The 12870-nt window shown below is 54.3% G+C and overlaps 4 protein-coding genes across 4 annotated transcripts; 2 read left to right on the forward strand and 2 right to left on the reverse strand.

The window, feature by feature from the left end:
* Window positions 1-2: 2 nt before the first annotated feature.
* N0V96_000541 (uncharacterized protein) lies at window positions 3-1051 on the reverse strand (the record flags this gene model as incomplete). The annotated part of the gene is made up of 2 exons (XM_065755966.1): window positions 3-988; window positions 1045-1051. The coding sequence occupies 2 exons, from the start codon at window positions 1049-1051 to the stop codon at window positions 3-5; spliced, it is 993 nt and encodes a 330-aa protein (XP_065615206.1).
* A 2556-nt stretch (window positions 1052-3607) lies between these two features.
* On the forward strand, window positions 3608-5180 carry UAP1 (UDP-N-acetylglucosamine pyrophosphorylase; the record flags this gene model as incomplete). The annotated part of the gene is made up of 2 exons (XM_053193364.2): window positions 3608-5053; window positions 5112-5180. 2 exons carry the CDS (start codon window positions 3608-3610, stop codon window positions 5178-5180), a joined length of 1515 nt encoding a protein of 504 aa, XP_053049081.2.
* A 3068-nt stretch (window positions 5181-8248) lies between these two features.
* ned1 (lipin Ned1) lies at window positions 8249-10638 on the forward strand (the record flags this gene model as incomplete). The annotated part of the gene is made up of 2 exons (XM_053193363.2): window positions 8249-8708; window positions 8774-10638. The coding sequence occupies 2 exons, from the start codon at window positions 8249-8251 to the stop codon at window positions 10636-10638; spliced, it is 2325 nt and encodes a 774-aa protein (XP_053049080.2).
* Window positions 10639-11347: 709 nt separating this feature from the next.
* On the reverse strand, window positions 11348-12277 carry TAF9 (Transcription initiation factor TFIID subunit 9; the record flags this gene model as incomplete). Its single annotated transcript, XM_053193362.1, has 1 exon — window positions 11348-12277. The coding sequence occupies one exon, from the start codon at window positions 12275-12277 to the stop codon at window positions 11348-11350; it is 930 nt and encodes a 309-aa protein (XP_053049079.1).
* Between the last annotated feature and the right edge of the window lie 593 nt (window positions 12278-12870).

Below are 12870 nucleotides of genomic sequence, written 5' to 3' on the forward strand. Positions count from 1 at the left end.
CTTCATCTCGAAATCTCTCTCTTCATTTTCCGGTCGTCCTCTCGCCAAGTGTCGTCTTCCTCGCCACCAGGCAGCTTCCTGCGTGCATCCTCAAGCTCTTTCAGTTGTTCCTTCTTTTCCTTGTATTCGGTCTCGAGTTGGGAATACTCGTCTTGCAAGGCAGAGTTTTCTTCATCCAAGTGCTTGATCTTGAGATCGCGGCTCTGCGCAAGACTTTCCTTTTCCGATGCAAACCCGTCGCGAGTTTTGCGCATAGTTTTGGCTTCAGCGATACATTTCTCAATGTTATCCATCGCCTTCTTGCGCTTTTCTTGCTTCTCCTTCAACAGGTTCTCCTTCCGCGCCTTCTCCTTGGTGGCCTGTCTCATCTGTTCGCCGGTAGACTTGACCTTTTGCCTCAACTGCGCGGTGTTATCGTCCTTCTCTTTCTGCATCTTCTTTTTCTCCTCCTTTTCCTTTTTCAACCGCTCTTCGAGCTGTCTGAACTCGCTTTCTTCGGATGCATGTAAGGATGCTGTCTCCACAAACTCCTTCCTCGACCGTTCCAAGGTGTCGGCTAGTTCCTTGAGCGACGCCTCAGGGTTGTCGCTAGAAAAATCCTTGATTGACGGCTGCTCCTGACTTGCTATGGACGGGGAGTGCCTGCGATTGACAGTGTTGCGTCTCTGGCCGGAAGTGCTATCTCGTGCAGCGGCGGATCCGCCTTCGAGAGACGGTGCTGCTTCGATGGTGGGCACCTGGCTACGATTGCCATTATCTTCGATGCACTGAGTTTGTCCTGGTCGCGGATCTTGATCTTGGAAACTGTCGGGTAGTCTCGAATTGCCCAGTTCTGGCCGTCCATCAGATCGATAGGTACGCAGTCTTATAACCTGGCTACCAGCCTGGAAATTATTCGGTCCAACGGCAATGACACGTATGTTATAGCAGTGATTGGGCCTCAAACCCGTAACAGTAATAGCCGTCTCCTCCTGCCTCGATTCGCCAACTGTGAAGATGTGTCAGTTTCGTCTTCCATGACCACCGAACGAGTCAAACAAAGACCGACCATTTACGCCATTGACCTGAATCAGGAATTTCTGCACGGGTCGGTTGTGTGTTGGTCGCGTCCAGTTGAGAGTCGCCGCGTCGGGTCGAATTCCGGCCAAAGATACATCGGGGGCCTCGGGAACGTCCACTCCAAGGATGCTGATGAGATCGGTCGTTGGTTTCCAAAGAGTCTGCCAGGCGCGGTGGAGCAGCCTTCACAACGTCAGAAAAAGGTCGTCAGAATGATCGCACGTATCGGGAAAAGTGGTAGCAAACAGCAGGACAAGGCGGGGAGGGGAAGAGGCGCGTGGGTGAAACTGACCAAATGACTGCGGCGAGAGTCACCAGCATACTGGCATGCCGCACAAGCAACTCATCCAGACTCCAATAACGAATACCCTCACGGGTGTAGTGTACGGACCAAGCGAGACAAAGTTGTGCGTAAATGGGAGCGATAACCCAGAATGTTGCAAGGCTGGCGGCGGCCAGAACGAACTTTTGGAAACGGCTATTCGGTCGCTTGAGCCACCAGGCGATGAGGGAGCTTACGAGGAGGAATTTCATGAACAGGGTCCATAACATCGCCGCTGGCAAACGGGAAAGAAAAGAGAGTGGAAGTTGCGGAAGAGTGGAAGAAAAGCGAAGGAGGAAACCTTTCGCTAGTCCTCTCTGGCGCGGTCGGTTGGGAGGAAGGATATGTCGGTCAAGAAGGGAATAAGAAGGAGGGATGAAAATCTCGGCAGTTGTGTTCTCAGCGGCGGCGATGTTGACAAGCCCAGGCACAAGTCGTACTACCAGTATTGCAGACTCAGACTCAGGCGCTGCTGTTCGGTTCACAGTGGCACTGTCCACCAGTCCCCTGTACCGTGTGTCGCGGCTAGCAGCCGATACTGTGTGGATGGGGGCAATTGGGGGGTTACCTGACACTGACACGCAGCCCAGGCGGCATGGCAGCGGCCAGCTAGGGGGAAGCTGGTACTGCTCGACGCTGGCGCTGGGGGAGATGGAGGGGCGGTAAGGCAAGCAGTGCCGGCCGCCTCGAAAAGATCGGGATGGGAGGGGCATTGCCGCATTGCATTGGACACCGGCAGGGGTGCAAAAGGGAGGCACGAGAGTCTTTTCCCCGTGAGGCGAATGACGGACAGAGCGAGTGAAAGAGTGTGCTCTATTGTGTGTGCGTGTGTGTACGATGTACCTAAGTGATGTGCATCGTCAGTAAGTGTGTCTGGCGGAGAGAGTGACAGGAAAGGGGAAAGACAGAAAATTCAAGGTTGATCCAGAATTGACCGGATCTTGTTGATTTATGTCTCTAATTCACGACATGTATTTATTTACAATTATGGTTTTAGCCTCGTGGTATTCGAACGGATATCAAAGGTTAATTGCCTATATCTTGCAAGGTGCTTGTTCATCCTTCCTCTAAAGTATGGGGAAGCTGCCTCCTGTTCAGCTCTCCATGCACCCTTTCGAAGGGAGTAGCTAAGAGAGTGCAATGTGCCTCTGAGCACTGCATGAAGCATAATTACCACATGGCAGGCCACGCTGTCGACATCTCATTGAGTACTGGTGATGAGGGCTGGCGGCCTACAGATCGCCAATGGTAAGACTGTGGTGTTGAAGAGGTAGTCGCCGTTGCAAGCGTCTTGACGTAGGTACCTTACCTTCAGCCTCAGGTTCTTTATCTTCAACCTGAAGCGCTGTGCCTTGCACATGGCACGGCGCCTTCCATTCTCCTACCCGCACAGCCGCGACACTCACTTACCAGTTTCTGCTCGTCTCATTCTCGGAAATCGGCAACCTCAAGAATACAGTAACTCTGGTTGAGTTACTACTTCATGAGATAGTCAGAATGCCAAGATTTGGTCACAGCATGGGCGCGTTTTCTGGTTTTCTGGTTCCTGGTGCTCCCGCTAATGAATTAGATTCACTAGAAGCAAGGATAAGCGCCACGCCGCACAGCCCCAATTCTCACGTCCGACGTAGGCGCACATCGTCAAGTTTCTTACGTGAGCCGAGGATTCAGCTTCATCATCATCATCAACCCGCAAAGCTTCTGCTCGTATCCGGGACCCTCCCACGCCACTAACTCTGCCTCTCCCGCCCGCAGGATGCTGCACCTGAAGACGCCTCCGGGGCCATGTGCTGATGTGGCTGGTTATTGAGTGTCCCCTGCAAACGAGTTGGAGTGAGGGGCAACCAGACGAAAGCGACCTATCAAGCCCTGAAGACGTCTTGCGGCCTTGGAATGAGGGGGGTCCCATCCCACCAAGTCTGAAAGCAACCCGACTTGTCCAATCCATCGTACCGGGCAATTGGCGGGTACCTTGTCATCCCAGCAAGCAGCTCCCACTCCAGCACTATATTTGGACCATTGAGGGGTCCTCGGCGGGGACTACAAGTAAGGTGAGCTATCCTTCTGGCGACCACACTTGTTTACTTCCACTCCGCCTTTTGCTTCTCCTATTTATTTCCACGTCAAAACTGTAGTGTTTACCAAATCAGCTCGTTTCCTGACCATCCTCTAGCTCCAATTGTCGTGCTCGAAAGCTCTTCCGCCGCGACATCCTCTTGGCCCATCATGGATGCCATCAAGTCCGCTCTGAACATTGGCTCCAGCAAGCCTGCCGCCACCGAGCCCTCTGCCGAGCAGCTTGCCCAGCTCAAGGAGAAGTACACCAGTGCTGGACAGGACCACGTCTTCACTTTCTACGATGACCTGCCTACCTCCGAGAAGGCGACCCTCTTCGAGCAGCTGTCTGGCTTCGACCCCGAGCACATCAACAAGATCACCGACCGCGCTCTGAACCCTCCCAAGACCGAAGATGCATCCACCCAATCCGGCCTCGAGCCGTTGCCCGAGTCCGCCACCGCTAGTATCCTCGATTCTAAGACTGAAGACATTGAGAAGTGGTATCAGTCGGGTCTCGAACTGATCGGACAGAACAAGGTGGCCGTTGTGCTGATGGCAGGCGGTCAGGGCACCAGACTGGGCAGCTCAGCACCCAAGGGCTGCTACGATATTGGCCTTCCCAGCCAGAAGTCACTCTTCCAGATCCAGGCAGAGCGTATTCGCAAGGTTCAGGAGCTTGCCGCCAAGAAGGCCGGCACCAGCAGCGCTGTCGTGCCGTGGTACGTCATGACCTCCGGCCCCACTCGCGGCCCCACGGAGAAGTACTTCCAAGAGAACAACTACTTTGGCCTGGACAAGGCCAACGTCTTCATCTTTGAGCAGGGCGTGTTGCCTTGCATCTCGAACGAGGGCAAGATTCTGCTCGAATCCAAGGGAAAGGTTGCCGTCGCCCCAGATGGCAACGGGGGTATCTACCAGGCGCTGGTTGTGTCAGACGTCATGGGCGACATGCGCAAGAGAGGCATTGAGCACATCCACGCCTACTGCGTCGATAACTGCCTTGTCAAGGTCGCTGACCCTGTCTTTATTGGTTTCTCAGCTTCCAAGGATGTCGACATCACCACCAAGGTGGTGCGTAAGCGCAATGCCACCGAGTCTGTGGGCTTGATTTTGCTCAAGAACGGCAAGCCCGACGTTGTCGAGTACTCCGAGATTGACAAGGAGACGGCCGAAGCCCAGGATACTAAGCAGCCCGGAGTTCTCAAGTTCCGCGCTGCCAATATTGTCAACCACTACTACTCTTTCCGCTTCCTCGAGAGCATTCCCCAGTGGGCGCACAAGCTGCCCCACCACATTGCGCGCAAGAAGATCCCCTACGCTGACCTCAAGTCCGGCGAGACGGTCAAGCCCGAGAAGCCCAACGGTATCAAGCTGGAGCAGTTCGTCTTTGACGTCTTTCCCATGCTTGATCTCAGCAAGTTCGCCTCCATGGAAGTGAAGCGCGAGGACGAGTTTTCGCCGCTCAAGAATGCCCGCGGCACGGGAGAGGACGACCCCGACACCAGCAAGCGCGACATCATGCTTCAGGGCAAGCGCTGGCTCGAGGCTGCCGGTGCTGTTGTAACCGGTGCAAGCGAGGAGGACGGCGTCGAGGTCTCTCCTCTCTTCAGCTTCGTAAGTCGGCACTCTCTTGACATGGTGTGCATGCAAAAACTAATCTCTATACTTATAGGGCGGCGAGGGACTGGAGAAGCTCAGCGGCAAGGAAGTCAAGGCTCCTGCCGTGTTGGAGATGGAGTGAATATGTAGAGCGTAATGACATGGGACGATAGGCGTTTACGACCGAACCGCGGGTTTCGATAAAATATCCGGGTTGATACCTAGGCCAAAGGTTGCACAATGATCTGCGCTGCTTCGACTTCCGGAGCACGTATAAAAAAGTATTGATTCGTTGCCAAGCTGGAAATGGAATGTGTGAAGAAAGCCCTCGTGCCTCAGCAACCGACCATGTTTTCAGCAGACTCATACCGTCATAGTATGGTTGCTAGTTCTGATCCCTTCGCATGGATGCTTCATTTATCCTGAGGTTCACCTTGTTATTGCCAGGGAATACTCAGTGCCTTTGGTCAAATATCATCTCCAGGGCAGCCAATCGAAGGAAATGCAGGTGGGAGGCGTAAAAAAAAGGGAAAGAATGCAGGGCGCGGAAGATTATCTTACCTTGCACCGTTGCCAAGCATTTCGAACCAGATCTTAGGGGCATCTGGAAATTCCTTACACTACTGTAGATTCACCTCGAAGTTTGGGTATGCCTGCCAAGGCCTGCCACTGGCGAGTTGCAACAGAAGTGCACACTGTGCCCGAGTTCGCGGGGGAAATTTGTCTAAATCGGGATTGGATGAACGCACACACACCACAAAAAGAGAAGCACATGGAAGAGCCCTTGACTAAGATTTCTCCTTCTGAACTTGAAGTACGAATGTTTACCCGAGGAGCCTCTTCTTTTTATGGAGAACGGATGATAGAGAAGAGAGGAATACTCCGTATTCCGTAGACAAAGGGGAAGAGAAAAGGAGAGCCTGGGTTGTGATTCATGCGCCCACTTCACTTTTTGCACAGGTGACCTCGGCTCCTCGGCGCGAATACACAGTAGGTGGGTAGACCCATCTTGCCCGGTAACGAACGGAGAAAAATGCCCGGGTGATGAAGATATGACGAAGGCGGAGGGTCAAGCCCAACTTTTTGGAGACGAGAACGGCAGAGGAGAGTACTCCGTAAGGTAGAGTTGGTTGCCTGGACTTTTTGAGTTATAGTGACAGAAATGGTGGGGGAGGACAGGAAGGCGTTTCGTCTGGCTCTCTGGATTATCGGGTGAAGGAGAATCGGTCAGAGACTCTGGGAAGATGGAGGGGTAATTTTTTGGGTCATGACATCAGCAGACAAACACAGAATCTGACTGGACTGTTTTCTCTCCAGTGGTTTCTTTCTCTCATTTGATGAGGGGGGAGAAGAGCGACGAACTCAGTCCCCAGCAAACAAGAAAAAAAAGTGTCACGAGTACCTTTAGTTACACCGCCGAGTCAGGCGGCTGGCCCAATCTAAGGGGGAACAGGAGTGTGGAGTGTCGTATTCATTCTGTGCAGAGTACGAGGATTACTTGCTTTGTATTTCCGTGAGGTAAGGTATCCGTAGGCAGGCAATTAAATGGGAGAGGTTGGTGCTGAAGATATTGATCTTGTTATTGTGTTTCAGTCTTCATTGTGAACCCTGTGAAGGTTTGAAGGAACGACTAAAGGCAGGAACGAGTAGGCACGGACATGGGGAGGAATGGCATCTGGGGAAATGAAATTCAGTTGTGTTGCGCCCAAATTGAACGTGAACTTGCAGAAATGAATTCCTCTACCAAGGTTCGAAAAACTAGTAGGTACTTACCTATCTCGGCATGCCACTTAGGCACACAGTGAAGAAGGGCCTCGGCTTAAGGTGGCTCATGTATCCGTAAGTTAAGCCCACCGGGCCCTTTTTCCTCGTGCCACGGAATGCCAGGCCAGCTCATCGTCCTAGCCCGGTTCTCCTAATGCCGGCAATGGCGGCCATGTTAGCGTCCATGGTCCCTTTTTCGAACCTGGGCCAAGTGAAATGCGGTCCATGCCAGTGAGATTTGTGAGGTGAGTGCGGCGCGCCGTGGTAGACCATAGCCCTGAGCTGGGCCGACCAGGGGTTGTTTTTTCCATTGGGGTGGGTTGGCCGTAGCGCTCTTCCCCAAAACGGTGAAAGTGGTCCGGGGGTTGTCCTTTGGGGGTTGAAATCTTTTTTTTTTCTGGCCATGGTAATGGTCACAGGCGGTCGGTCTCCCCATTTGCTGGGCAGATGCAATTCAATGTCCACCTTCACATGATCCGCGGCAGCCAGCGTTAGGTAAGGCGGAAAGAAAGAAAAAAAAAAGGGCAGCCTTGGCTTGCCGTAGCTTGTTGGGCCCAGCGACCAACAAGCAGGGGTTGGCTGCTGGGCTGCTGCTTTCCCCCGCCCCTGTCCGCGCCAGGTCGCCCCCCCGTACCTCACCCTCACAGGTCGCTCCTCAGGATCGCCCGCGAGCGCCGCCCGCGAGCGCCGCCTTTCCTTCTAGCTCCCTGGTCTACGCTACTGCTACATACCAAGGTACCTTGCTGCTGCAGCTGCTGCCGGTCTACGAATAGTCGTCCTTCCCCAAGAGGATTCAGCTTCGTCATCTTTGCACCATCCTATCCCATCGTCTACGAACTGCTGAGCGCGAGCACATACGGATACATATGTACCCAGGAAAAGCTGCTTGATCCTCTCTCTTCTAAGCTCTTTCTTGCCCTTCTCCCCTTCGCCTCCGACCCCGCGAACCCCCAAACTCTAATCGTGATTCACTGTTCACTGTACCTATTCTCTTCGACTAAAACAGGCGTCCTTTCTATCCGTGATCCTCTTAGCCCGACCCATCCCTCACGAACGAACGAACGAACACTCTTAGCCCCCTTCCACTCCCTTGCTGTGTGCGCGCGCATCCCTCGAACTCAGCCAGCCTCTATCGACTACGGATACTCAACCATCACTGTCGCTCTCTCTTTCGCCCCTCCCACTTCCCTTCCCACCCTCGTCCCCTGCATCCCAATAATAACTATCCACGAGCTTCCCCAACAATTACGCTTTCGCCTCCGCACACCTCGCGGCACAGCTCAACCCAGCTAGCCGACTACCGGCCTTGCCTAGGTTCGAGAGACCACAACATCTCGACCAAGAAAGCCGAACCACTGTCGTCTGTGTTCCTACGTCCCGGCTCGCCTGTTACAAGATACCGGCCCTCCAACCTGTTGCAAACGGCGACACAACTTCTCAGTCGCCATGCAGTACGTACGGAATCTCAGCGCCTCCGTCTCTTCAACATGGAATTCCATAAACCCGGCAACCCTTAGTGGTGCCATCGATGTCATCGTCATCGAGCGAGAGGACGGCTCTCTCAACTGTTCGCCTTTTCACGTGCGCTTCGGAAAGTTCTCTCTGCTGAGGCCATACGAGAAGAAAGTCGAATTTAAGGTCAACGGCGTCAAACAACCCTATTCCATGAAACTCGGCGAGGAGGGAGAGGCCTTCTTCGTCTTCGAGACAAGCGATACTATCCCAAGGGATCTGCAGACTTCGCCTTTGGTCTCCCCAGCGTCGAGTCCCCCCTTGAACCCAGAGAACCCCTCTTCGCCTGGACTCGGAGAGCCAGAGTTACTGGATCTGGATTCTGAGGCTTCCAAGCCTCGACGACCGCCTCCATCTGTCCTACACGCAGCAACATTCGGACCCGGACCCCATGGTTTGTTCCTCACTTGCCCTACCATTATCGATCTTCTGTAAGGCAGCAAATGCTAACTGCTATAGGGCTAAACACACCTCTATCAACATCCCCCGACCTTTCATCCCACGCACGACTGAGATCGGAAGACTGGGATTCTTCAGCCGCCCAGCGCCCTTACAGCGATGATATCTTGCGCAAATCAGCTCGAACGAGCGACCGAGTATTCGGCGAAGGCCTGACCGACTTCGCCATGTCCGAGCGATCACAGAGCCCTCCTCCATTGGCACCCAAAGAAGCGCTGGAACGTGCTCTTATGCTTTCCAAGGAGCTGTCTGCCAACAACATTCCTAGCCATGTCACCGAGAGCGGTGACCTCATGCTTGACATGACTGGATTCAAGAGCAACGAAGAAGATGTGTTCCGCGCCGAGATTCTTGCGCGAAAGATTCTCTCCGAAGAGCTCGAGGGCCCGTATGACATTGGCTCGCTTTTCGGTATGGACGAGCATGGAAATATCTGGATCTACAGCAGCGAGGAGGCCAAAGAGGCCGCAAAGAAGAAGACCATGGAAGCTGGCTACCGCCTCCATTCCGTGATCGCGGCGGATGCTGCGTCCGACCCGGGATACCAGAGCGACGGTAGCGATGTGACTACCACCGTGCCGCCTCCAAACCATCGAAGGACCGAGTCAGACGCCGGTGCTTCTGGCCTGCACACTCCTCCTACGACGCCTCCCCAATCGACAGCTGGAGACCCGAACTTGAATTACGCAAAGACGCTGAGGCTGACTAGTGATCAACTGAAAGACCTATGTCTGAAGCCTGGAGAGAACACCATGAGCTTCACCGTCAACAGGGCAACGTGCCAGGCCAACATGTACTTGTGGAGGCATGAGACGCCCGTTGTCATCTCGGACATTGATGGCACGATTACCAAGTCGGACGCTCTTGGCCACGTTCTCAACATGATTGGCCGTGACTGGACGCACGCTGGAGTGGCCAAACTCTACAGTGACATTGTCGCAAACGGATACAACATCATGTACCTGACCAGTCGATCAGTGGGTCAATCCGATACGACTAGGGCGTATCTCGCCGGTATTCAGCAGGGTGAATACCGGGTGCCGCGGGGGCCTACCATTCTGTCCCCAGACCGGACCATGGCCGCACTTCGCCGCGAGGTCTACCTCCGGAAACCTGAGGTTTTCAAGATGGCCACTCTTCGGGATATCCGTAATTTGTACGGCCCTGATCGGACACCATTCTTTGCTGGATTTGGAAACCGTCTCACGGACCAGATTTCGTACAGGACAGTGGATGTTCCCAAGAAGCGGATCTTTACCATCAACTCCAATGCTGAGGTTTCCCTCGACTTGCTCACGTTGAACAAACTCAAGCTGAGTTACATCAACATCAATGAGGTTGTCGATCACTTCTTCCCTCCCGTCAGCACTCTGGTCAAGGGTGGTGGAGAGGAGTATACAGACTTTTCATATTGGAGAGATACCCCATTGGATTTGGACGAATTCTCTGCAAGCGATACAGATGACGATAATGAGCAAGCTGATCTGGAAGAAGATGTTGATGATGACGAGGAGATTGGTGACGAGATGGGACAGAGCTACATTTCCCGAGACTCGGTCGACGATTACGGCGACGAACGCGAAAGCATCCTCAGTGGAAGCATCGACGGCGATGACCAGCTGGCCGCCTCCATCCTGGAGGATGACGACGCCGATGACGAAGACGCCGAAGAGGAGGACGACGACGAAGAAGAAGAGGGAATGGCTGAGCTCGAAGTGCGGAAACAACGCGAGCGAACTCCTCAGCCCAGCGGCAAGGAAATCAAGTCTTCACCGCCGGCACCAACGATGCTCGTGGAAGACATTGGCGCCGAGTTGATCACTGGGGTAAATCACCTCACCCTTGAAAAAGGCGTGCAGAAATAGTGTGCTAAAAAGGAGGAACAGGCTTCGGTTTACAATCCTAATGTTAAAACAGGTGCGAACTAATATCTCCGTGTCGATGCGCTTCTCTTGTACAAGATCCGGGAGTTTTCAGAAGGCGGCTTGGTAGTTACGAGCATGGTTGACGGGACAGGTTTGGGGTTTTGGTTTAAGGAAGGGAAGTCTTGCGTTTGCATAGCGGGAGGCGTTTGGACTTTGATATCTCACTTGATAGCGATCTTGCAAAGTACGCTACATGACTCAACTCTACTACTAACCCGGTTCATGATACTCGTGAAAAATTCGTGAGACACTTGTGACTGTCTTGATTTTCATCTCTATCGCAGGTAAGCTACGCATCATATTTTGGCCCAGCAGATTCGTACTCTGGGCGGCGCCACTCTCTTGGGAGCGGTACCAGAAAGATGGATATGAATCCCAGAGAGCCCCTTTCTCCTCGGCCCGACGATTAAGGCAAGAAGTTATATCATTGCGCGTCTAAACGACGACAAACCAAAATATATACCCATGACTACCCCAAGCTTCAAATCCTAATGCTCTCTCCCTGTTCCATAGAAAGCCCCCAAACCATAGTAGTTTTGGTCGCCGTTACTCCCAATGTCCCTCACTCACCCTGCCATTGAGGTATCTGTCCGTGAAGTACGTCCATCGTGGACTCCGAGTGCTCCGATTTCACCAAGTGGCCCGAGTCCTAGGAAGTGCCCTCCATCTCCGCGTCCTCATCCACGTCCTTGCCAAACACATCCTCCATCGTACCGCCCTCAACGCCGTCACCGCCGATATCCTCATCCGCCGTCGCATTCGTCGCCTCGACGCCCTCCATCGCCCCATCACCGCCTGCCGCAGCAGCAGCAGCAGCTCCGTCCTCGTCGTCTTCGTCTTCATCCTCTTCCATGCCCGCTTCCTCCCACGCTTCTTTGAGACCCCAGCTGACGCCGCTCAGAACAAAACGCTCGCTCGGCAGCCTGAGGCCCCACTCGTTCTGCGCGACCTTGGGCAGCGCCGTCTTGTTGCGCTCGCGCGCGAGCTCCTGCAGCCAGTCCTTGCTGACGCCGCCAGCGCCGCCGCCCCCTCGAAACTGGTAGCCCAGCCTGGCGGCGATGGCGAGCTTGACGGCGTTGGCCGTGACGGCAGCGTCGCCTGCCGCGCCGGGGATGGAGCCCGCGGCGCCACCGCCGCCCGATGCTTTGCTGCCGGCTTGGGAGGTGTAGGGGTCCGCCGAGAGGTAGATTGCGTCGGAGAGGATACTCGAGGTGTGGCGGTAGGCGAAGTCGAGGAGGAGGAGGGGCACGCGGGACTCGTACGAGGTGACGCCCTGGGAGGTGAGGAGGAGTTCGATCATGCGGGAGTCGCGGGGTCGCGGGGCCGAGGCGTTGGGGGCTAGAGGGTTTGATGATTGTTGCTGCTGTTGTTGATGGCCGCCCTGTGGCGCATTTTGTTGTGATGGCTGTGAGGTTTGTTGGGTGGATGAGGACTGTGTCGGTTGGGTTTGGGATGGAGGTTGGGAGCCTGCTGTTGATGTCGTTGCTGTTGCTTGGGTGTTTGGTGCGGTTTGTGAGGCTGAGGCGCCCGAGGAGGGGGGCACGCCGTTGGTTTGCGGGTCGGCGGATTGCGAGGCCATGTTTGCGGTGTCGTGTTCGTGGCGGCTATAGTATTATCTCGTTATGAGATATCAATGGTGATTTGATGGCGGGATGGCATATCCCCGTTGGGACACCGTTCGAGGATTAATGATCGTCAACGCGACTAATTAGTAGCTGCCGGTGGTGTGTAGATGGTGCGTGAATGTTTGGAAAGTCACCCAGACGAATTGATGTAGCTCGTGAAGTCGTGTATAAGGCTCGCGAGGGGTCGAATGGGCAGGCGAGGCCGGAAAGTCGGGGGTATCAAGGTTAGGTGAGGTAGTTGGCTGGTTGGGTCGCGGAAAGAGCTACCCGCCTGGCGCGTCGAGGGTAAGGACCTGAATTGCCCATCTGCACCTCATCTCAGCTCCGAATTCTTGACGGGACTTTTGTTGTTCCGTTCCATCGCCAGAATCTCGACGCACTGACCACAGCTTAATCCCACATGGACCAGGGTGTCTGACGGGCAAATCGGCAGGGCGTGGATTGGATGACCTCCAAAAACTTGCATGGAGGGGCAATTCTGCTGCGTAGTAATTGTTCTGCCCCACCACCACACCCGCCGATGCAGGACATGGCTAGAGTGGTGGTG

This window comes from Colletotrichum fioriniae, assembly GCF_027942845.1.
Source record: "Colletotrichum fioriniae strain IMI 355084 chromosome Unknown scaffold_1, whole genome shotgun sequence".
NCBI classification, from domain to species: Eukaryota; Fungi; Ascomycota; class Sordariomycetes; order Glomerellales; family Glomerellaceae; genus Colletotrichum; species Colletotrichum fioriniae.